Source organism: Polyergus mexicanus, unplaced genomic scaffold (genome assembly GCF_030449975.1).
Source record: "Polyergus mexicanus isolate NDT 795.1 unplaced genomic scaffold, iyPolMexi1.0 SCAF_134, whole genome shotgun sequence".
Classification (NCBI taxonomy): Eukaryota; Metazoa; Arthropoda; class Insecta; order Hymenoptera; family Formicidae; genus Polyergus; species Polyergus mexicanus.
The window spans coordinates 1-9,172 of NW_027223454.1; the positions used below are offsets into that span (position 1 = coordinate 1).

General features: G+C 36.5%; 1 protein-coding gene across 1 annotated transcript; it reads left to right on the forward strand.

The window, feature by feature from the left end:
* Positions 1-139: 139 nt before the first annotated feature.
* LOC138944253 (KICSTOR complex protein SZT2-like) lies at positions 140-9,118 on the forward strand (the record flags this gene model as incomplete). The annotated part of the gene is given in 19 exon segments (XM_070315166.1): positions 140-244; positions 247-451; positions 524-696; positions 698-713; positions 854-903; positions 905-1,172; positions 1,175-1,432; positions 1,577-1,953; positions 2,041-2,140; positions 2,235-3,068; positions 3,273-3,546; positions 3,660-5,626; positions 5,700-5,794; positions 5,862-6,297; positions 6,371-6,749; positions 6,829-6,994; positions 7,059-7,275; positions 7,359-8,464; positions 8,610-9,118. Coding segments are annotated over 19 exon segments (7,158 nt in total), but the record flags the coding sequence as incomplete, so codon positions are not given.
* Between the last annotated feature and the right edge of the window lie 54 nt (positions 9,119-9,172).

Below are 9,172 nucleotides of genomic sequence, written 5' to 3' on the forward strand. Positions count from 1 at the left end.
AAGCAGTGGTATCAACGCAGAGTACTTTTCTCTTTTGTTTATATTTTGCTTTCATGTAATATTAAAATTATTTTAATTTTTGTAAATCCCACATGTGTCATTTATGTGTATTTATTATCACTTTTGTCCTTTTGATTAGATCGCCCGAATAGACGAGGAATGTATTAACGCTTTGTTGACCTTAGAATATTTGAGCCTCTTGTGCCAAGTAACACCAGCGGAAAAAGATACCGATATCGTATTTTGGGCAAAGCTCACCAAGGAATCAGATATCGCGGCGTTATGGGCATTTCTACGGATCGTATTTCGGAATGTCCAAATCCGATTGAGCCTTTGGAAGCGAGACCGATCATCGATGAGAGGATACATCCAATGTATTTCTCGTTCGATACTCTGAGCATTTTATCAAAATGTCAGCAAGCAGAGCTCTTGTTCTCGATGTTCGCTGATGGTTAGGCTGATTTTAGAACATTATTAATGAATAGAAAACAGGAAAAAAAAATAATCGATCTTATCTTGTTAGATTCGGTACATATCGACGAGGATACGGATAGCGCGAACAAAATTCTTATGGGAAACTTTTTGGAGCATATGAAACAGTTGCATAATAAAGAGCTATTGTTTACGTCAGCGGAATCGCAGAGATTCACCAGAATGCTTCTTAGTAGACCTCGCGAGAATAATTCACCATTGCCTTTTTTTCATGCAAGGAGGTACAATATCAGATCCTTCAATCATTATAATGGCAATAAATATTTTGCATTTTTTCACATTTTTTTGTGCGAGAAAATGTTTTATAAATTTTAAATTTTATATCGAGAGAATTTTTTTAATATAACTTTTATCATTTTAGAGAAAAACTATAAAGATGATGCATCGGATATTTATCCGAGATGGAAATGTTTTTGTTAAGGGAATTAGCACGACACATGTTATTATCACGATATTACCGGCGACTGAGAAAGATGTTCGTTTGATTACGTGTACAGGCGACAATTGCACGAGTAATAATTCCGAGAAGAATTGCAATTCTGATATTTTTGATCTTGATATAAATGAAAAGATACCGTCTCCAACATCGTATGCGAAGGATACAAATTTACCCGACTTCCTGACGTCAGAACGCAGAGAATCGAAAAGTTTTTAATCAAGCAGTGGTATCAACGCAGAGTACTAGAACATAATTTTGATAATGCCGACAATGAGACGAGTCTTATTATTCCTGTATACATGTATGATTGTTCGCTAGCATTATTAATCGATGCGCTGGTCGGTCAGTTGCAAATGCCTCAGAATAAAGACATCTATCAGGATCATACTTTTAAAATTGGCGAGCAAGTTTGTGAAGATTTTATTAGTCTTAAATCGGAAAGCAACACAAAGCCTTCATCCCCTGAACCAAAGAGCGAGGATTCTGACAATATTTCTAGCGGTGGGCAAAAATTTGGAGAATTTTTTAGATGTAGCATGAATAATTTAAAAATGAATAATGAAATCTCGTAAAAATCGACATTTTTATAATGAAAATTATCAATATTAGTAAAATGTTTCTAATCAAATTAATTATTTATGCTAGATCAACGAAGTTTGATGGAGCATTGTAAATTGTTGAGCTTGGCACATTGTCATTGTTATGTGGTTGCGGTTTACAAATCACTGGCATTACAACAATCATTGAGCTATGAGGATATGGAATCTGCTGTAGCGCAGTGCGAAGAAAATCTAATCGAGATTAATATTACAAATTATCTACGATCAGTGTGCAGACATTTAAGCATGTTACCGGAAGACAGTCTACTCGATCAATTAAAGATCTCTGCGTGTAACGACGTTAAACCATTACATAGTTTGATTAAAAACAAATTTAAAAGGATTATGGCAGTTGCATTTAGACCTGTACCTGCGCATCCGGAATTTTATTACTGTTTACCATCGTGGATGTCAGAAAAATTGGTTCGTTTTTTTGTACATTCTGCATCCTTACAATATTGAAAATTCGCAGCATTTTGTTGCTTTATGAAAATTGTATGTTATTTTCAGGAAGAGGCATCGCAAAGAACAGATAGTGATGATGATTTAGATGAATTCACATGTCATTCTGAAATGCCGGCTCCAAAGACAGATAATTCTTCTAATCAAGGTAATACTTATAATATATTTTATTAAGATGGAAACTTTTATTACATCATAGAACATGAAATATATGTACATATTCTATTGTTTTTAATTTGCAGTAAGCCAAGCTATCAATATTACATGGCCGGCCACGAATCTTCATAATGAGAAACTTTCTCATTGTAACTCCAAAGATTCGCTTACAAGCGATTTCGAAGAGGAAAACACGTGGAACACAAAGGATCAGCCGCTATTCCTACATCTAAGTTGCTCAATTCGTTTCCACTCCGAGCTTTGTAGTATACCTGTTAAACTAATGCCTACTTGTTTCACCGAGATTATTCAAAGAATAAATGATGGCAAGGAGAGGAATCTCGCTGACTTAAGTCCGAACGATTTGAAAGCCACTTTGGACATCATTTGCTTGAACCTCCCGAAAGAGGTGTTGGAAGTATCGTTGGAACGTTATCCCGCATTGAGAACAACATCTTATTGCAGCGGTTCGCCGGTTGATAGCATGCCAAGCGGTAGCAGTCCGGATGAGAACGCGAAAAACGAATCGATGCAGGAGAGAATGCCGCAACCGCCTCAGCATCATGCAGTAATCGGCTTAAAGGATGAGATCGAATGGCTGCTGCGAGATGAGACCGCGACGGCACTTTTGGATCATCCTTCGCCAAGCGCAGACACGTTAAGATTCATAGCGCGACATGTGTCGGATTCTATCGGAAAATCTAGTTGTTTGATGGATAAAGTACCTTTACACTTTGTCTTTTCATCAGAGAGTAGCGCACCCAAATTTTTGAAAGAATTAAAAAGTCTTGTGCTTGACAAATATTGTATTTATCAAGAAGCTGATCTATTTTATTTCATCAAGAAACCGGAAACAATAGCACTTGATACAGAAGCAGACACATTACATGTAGACACAGAAGAACCGGAAGTAAAAGAAGGTAAATATATTATTTAAAATAATTATTTACAGATAGACAGCTTATTCAATAATTATGATGTGAAGTATATATTATCTTGATTTTATATAATATTATATATATAGAAATTATATCAATTATTTTAAAACATGTTTATATAAAATTTTATTTTTCGATTATTAGTTATTATATATTATAAATCTTATATTTATTACTTATATATAGACGAAAGCGTTGAAAATATGGAGCAAGAAGAAATATCAACAATGATTCAAATAAATGGGCAAGACTCTGGAGATCCGCCAGGTTATTATTCTGAGATATCGAGCATAGCCGAAGGAAAACACGGAACGGATGATGGATACGAAGGTGACAGTAGCAATTCTGATGACGATTATCAGTGGCTGATAGAACTTGATAAGCGCAGAGATCGTTTGCCCAATTTCTGGCTAATTTTAAGCGTCGAAAGTAGTCATGTTAATGTCTATTTTCACTGCAGGTTAGTAAATTAATAAAAATTTGTTATTTTTCATTTGTTATAGCAACAATTACGTGTTATAAACGTATAAAAGAAGAAAACAAAAACTTATAAGAAATCACAATCTTCTACAGATTTTTGGAACTTTCCTCGCCAGAAGTGGACTGTTATTTGCAAATACAGAAAATGTTACTCGCTCAAATCAAAGCTATATGTCGGCGAGTAAATCAGTATTTACTTTTACAAAATCTTCATGATACTCGCATATGTGATGTACTGTTGGAACCTGAATCAATCGAAGATTATAATACTTGGAGAGGAGAAAGCAGCGGTGAGTCTGGAAATCTTTTTCAGAATCATACTTCTTTGACTTCTTCGAATGTTACACCAGGCATGTTCAGATGCCCCGTCATTTGGGAAGAACCTTTTAATCTACATCCCCGCTTAAAGACTGGGCCTGGAAGATCTGGGTTATCGAGAGGAATCAAAGCTCTACATGGTGTATTAAACAGGCTCTCCGTTAATAATCGAAACAACATGTTTGTATATCAGGAGAATAACGAGAATGTATTTTATCTGCGACTACACGAGCAAACAAATGACGGGAAACCTCTACAGAATAAATTGTCCGAGAGCGATGAAAAGTTGGTCGTCTCGCGCAGTAATAGCGTTGCGTCCTTATCGCAAGCTAAAGGTATCGGCAGTCTAACGAACGATCATGTGATATCGAATGATACTCGACCTAGAGTTCGTTCGTTTGGCGAGAAGGAATCCAATATCTTAAACAGATCCGGTGATTCGATCATTCTGATGGTACATGGAATATCGGAAGCTGGTCCAGAAGTCAAACGGGACTTGGTGCAAGTATTGCAAAATCGTCTCGATGATGCAGTATTAGAGGTGCTATCCGTAATGTTGGCGCGCAATCCGATGTGTAAATTGACACCGGCAGATGTGCACTTTATACAAAAACCATACAAGTCTCCGGAATGTATAGTTCAATTGTCAGTGCAACCGCATTGTTTACCATATATAAATGCTTTAGGATATTATTTGAGACAAAATATACTACAATTTTTATATATACCAAAATATACAGATCTTGGCACACACTATCATTTCCAGGATTATTCCTCGCTAGATGGTATTAGAAGAAGGGTATCCGAATCTGACATTTTTTTGTATAATCAAAGTCATTCGAGTGGGAGTAAAGGCATAGCTTGCATCGCATTAGCCATCATCGATGGCAAAGGAGAATCCGTAGTGGATGATTACAAATCGAACTTTCTTAAATTATTCAGAGTCGAAAATTTCGAAAATATTGTATCAACTAACGTTTATGACCATAAAAGCGAGTTTAAATCAAATGCAGAAGCATTGATCGAATTTCGAATTTGGAAACAAGGTAGAGTCAATCTGGAATCCTTAATTCTGAAATTGTCGTCTGCTGTGAAACATGGCACTTGGGACCTAGTCACAGAGTATAATTTGCTAGCTACACCATTGACGGAATCAATAGCTGCCAATTCTTCACTGGTGATTACAGAAACTACAGTGAAAAAGAAAGATGCACAAACACTTTTAAAAATGTCTCAGTCGCAGAAAGATGTTGATAATTTGACGATTAATCAATACGAGCTCGGCGAAGAAGGAAAGTTGAATGAGATTTATCACACTACATTAGCACAATGGTTTCAGTTTGCACTAGAAATGGGTGTTCCTGCTGTCAAGAAGCATGAAGTAATTATTCACCACAAACATGCGATTCCTGTGATCGTAAGAGAATTACAGACTCTTATACGTTGTCAAGATCCAGACACATCTAGTAAAGTTTTCGTTTTGCAAGATCGACAACCATTCCTGAATCAATATGTTGTCTTACATAAAGCCAGATGGTTTGAAGGTACTCGGAATAGTTCAGATCAACCGACAGTAGAAAATACGAACCAAAAGAACATGAATTCACCTATCTACGTGCCGCATGAATTTAATAAAGACGAACAAACGACTTATATCAAATGTATTTTAGTTGCAAGAAATTTTCATCAATGGAAGGCATCTTTGAGTAAAGAAATAGATCCGGAACTGCTTGCTCCTAAAGGTCAGTCAAGTTTAATAATTTTTAATTTAAATATCACTTTTCAATACTAATTCTTTCATATCATATGTTACAGATCAAAAACAATTGCAAAAATTTAATCCCTTAATATCGGAATCGAATTTTGTGCCTAGACAAAGGATATTGTTAGCTAAAATATCAAGTGATAATGTTAGTGTGCTTATTATAAAACAATTATGAAATATTTGTTATAAGATTAATCGAGCTTTTTTTTCAGATAATTATCTATATGTACAACTGGTCTAAGGAAAAATCGGAAAAGTTAATAAAACAAGCAACGAATTTAGGTACATGGCTTTCTTCTAGGTCGAGTCTATTCACCAACATAATTATGCAAAAGTTGGGTATATTTCATCACAAACTCATCCGGGAACCACAGCAGAGAGAGCACAGTTCTCAGTATTACCAAATCAATGATATGGAAAATCTTGCGAAATTTCCAAGTCAGTCGAATATCGATAATAAAGATTGGACGCGATCAAGCAACCGAGCGCAACCAACGAAAAATAATGCGTTTTCCTGGGTTCAAGTGGTCGGACAAGCGATGCGCGATGCGAAACCAAACGCTCCGCATCCTTATAACACAACAGATGCGATCGTCAAGGCTGCTTACGATTTACAGGATTTGCGACATCGGGAAAAGAAGATCAAAGGTAATGCTGATATATTGAATTTGCGTCTACAAAATGATTAAGCATTAATATAACTAATATATCTGTCTTACAGAGGACCTGGAAAAATTGTACGCAATGTGGCAAAGTCGCACGCCCAACATATCGCTGAACGCTTTGAACACGTTCACGCAACATTCTCGTCTAATACATTTTTGTCATACGCCTCTCCTCTTTTTACCAGCCTGGCGTTTGCAATCCGCCGCCACGAGAGATCATTCATTGACGCCATCACAAGCATCGTCTAGTTTCAGTGTAAATGGCAATGTGTTGCATCAACAATCGCTGCAAGTTGCGCAGTCAAGACAAGAAGCGACGAATGCGATTATGGTAAAGTGGCATCAAGAACTTTGCAAATCGATGTTATCCGAATATAAACAGTATCTGCAGATCTTGGGCTTCAATCCGATCCAAGTGGAGTCGCCGCATAAAACGTTTGTTCGAATTTAGCTTTGCTGAATTTTAGTTTAACAAATATGTATTTTTCATCGTTAAATATCGTGTGTTTTACAGAGGTGAAGAGTGTGCACAGCAGCAATCTTATTATCTCAAAAAGTCGATGTTGGGTGGTATTTTATTGTTCGAAATCCACTTGTCACAACCATTTTTTATCGTCAAATTGCACATCATCGAATGCAATCGTTTGCAAACGAAGATAAGTAGCGGTATGGTGAACCAGGTAAGAAAAATTTTGATTATGTTTAATTAGATAAAGCATTTAAATAAGGATGTACTTTTTACAGTTTGTATTAAGCTTCGTGGACGTTTGCGACAAGATTCAAATCAACATGCATTTGCATTCGTTTACGTATGACTTTCATTTGCGTTGTATTCATTCTTATATTGCTGGAACTGGACTGTGGTCCTTGCAACAAGGTTATCACCTCACTCACTTCATGGATGACTTTATTAAATATTACAGTAAAGCACCGAATTACGCCAGGAACTTGATATATAGCGGTAAGCTGTTTCAGGGTATCATCTTGACACTTCGGTTTATTTGGTAATGCATCGTAGTGAGACTTAATGTTATTATATTTCAGACGTAATAACGATACACAATATAGCGATACCAGCACGTACGTTATTTTCGTATTTACTTTCACACGAGAAAGAGTATAATATGCGCGTATTCGTAATGTCCGACGAGCTCCAAGAATCTCACGACAACGAATACGTCTTAATTAAATTGCAAAGTACTCCATTGGTTAGTTATTGCGACGCTCATGATACCAGATATACTGATGACTTTGATGTAGCGCTGATCGTGTCACGTGTAGAGCAATCGCCGCAACTGGAAAAGGCTGAAATCACTTTGAAATATTATTTGATGCTGACGAGCAAAAGAGAATTATATCCGAAAAGAGAGGTGGAGAACAATAAGTTGGGTAAATTTAGAACTGTTTATAGTGTGGGTAAGTCCACAACCGGATCGTATACGGAGAACCCGATGGTCGAGTCTAGTCCGGTATTGCAGATACTGAAACCATTCACAAGAGACAATTCCAGAACAGAAATGTGCATCGATCAGCAGGAGAGAACAGTTCTCGATTCGAATGGCTCGACTATTAAAGACAGTGATGTTAAAATAGCGAACTATAATATTCACAATAATCTGGCGCCCACGCCTCCACCGGTTCCGAATTCTCCCCTAGCGCAAAACTCCAATGTCAATTCATCATCGTCATCGTCGCCGCACTTGGTGCAGATCCGTCAGGAATCGGTGAACTATCTCGGTTATTATTCGTCGCACGAACAGCTCATGCAACAGATGATCATGTCACAGGCGCATGCTGCCCGTCAACATATAACAAATATGGTAGAACGCGGCGCATTGCAGTGTCGAACACATTTACTTTGGGACAAACTTTTGGAAAATAAGTCTTCGATGACGTATATCGAGTTCAGCGAACTTTGTTCGTTGGCTCATATAGAACCCTTGCCAAATCTCGACCCCAGGCTTGGTCCGCTCGTCAATCAACCTGTCTCTTGGTATCAAGCATTATCCAAAGTGTTACAAAATAAATATCAGGAGCATCACAAACAGTTTATCACGTCTGATGGAAATGTTACCCATCATCTTATACTACATCCGACTCTTCTTCAAGCATTCATGATGCTGACTATCGATTTGCATACATCGAGAGGAGTAAGTATTCCCATACAATGTATATGAACTCTATACAGATATGATTTATAGAACGCATATAGTATTTAATGCGAGATTTAGAATATTGATAAGACGAAATTTTATCACGGGAAAAATCGATAAATTAATCTGATATTTATTTCAGGACTTATGCGCCGTTTACCGGAAATCCACAGAAATCAATATACCGATGAACATGGAAGACATTTATGTTCTAGTCGAAGGTTTTGTAAATGCTTGTTGCTTCCACTTGTGGATGGGCCTTTGCAGCCAGTGATAACACATTCCGGTCGTACAATGCGACGAGGACATGCATTGCTTCTGAAATTTTTGATGTACTTATATAAAAATGATAATGGGCAGTATGTATTATTTACTGATTTAGCAAATTACCTTCTAAATCGGCATATTAGTTATTAAAATTATGGATTATTACACGACGTTGTAAATATGAAATATATATTTTCATGTTACATACATTAATTCTCATGTAGTTAATCTTGATAATAATAATTTATTCGATAATACATAAAATTAAGCTATCTTAAAAGGAGACTAAGAATTGTAAACACAGCATTATCAATTAAGTCTATTCTCAGGAAATTCAAAAGTTAGTATAATTAAGGACTCTGTGCAATAACAAAAGAATGCAACTTTTTTTTTTATATAAGAAATACAACATTCACTTTATTCTGCGATTCCTAATCA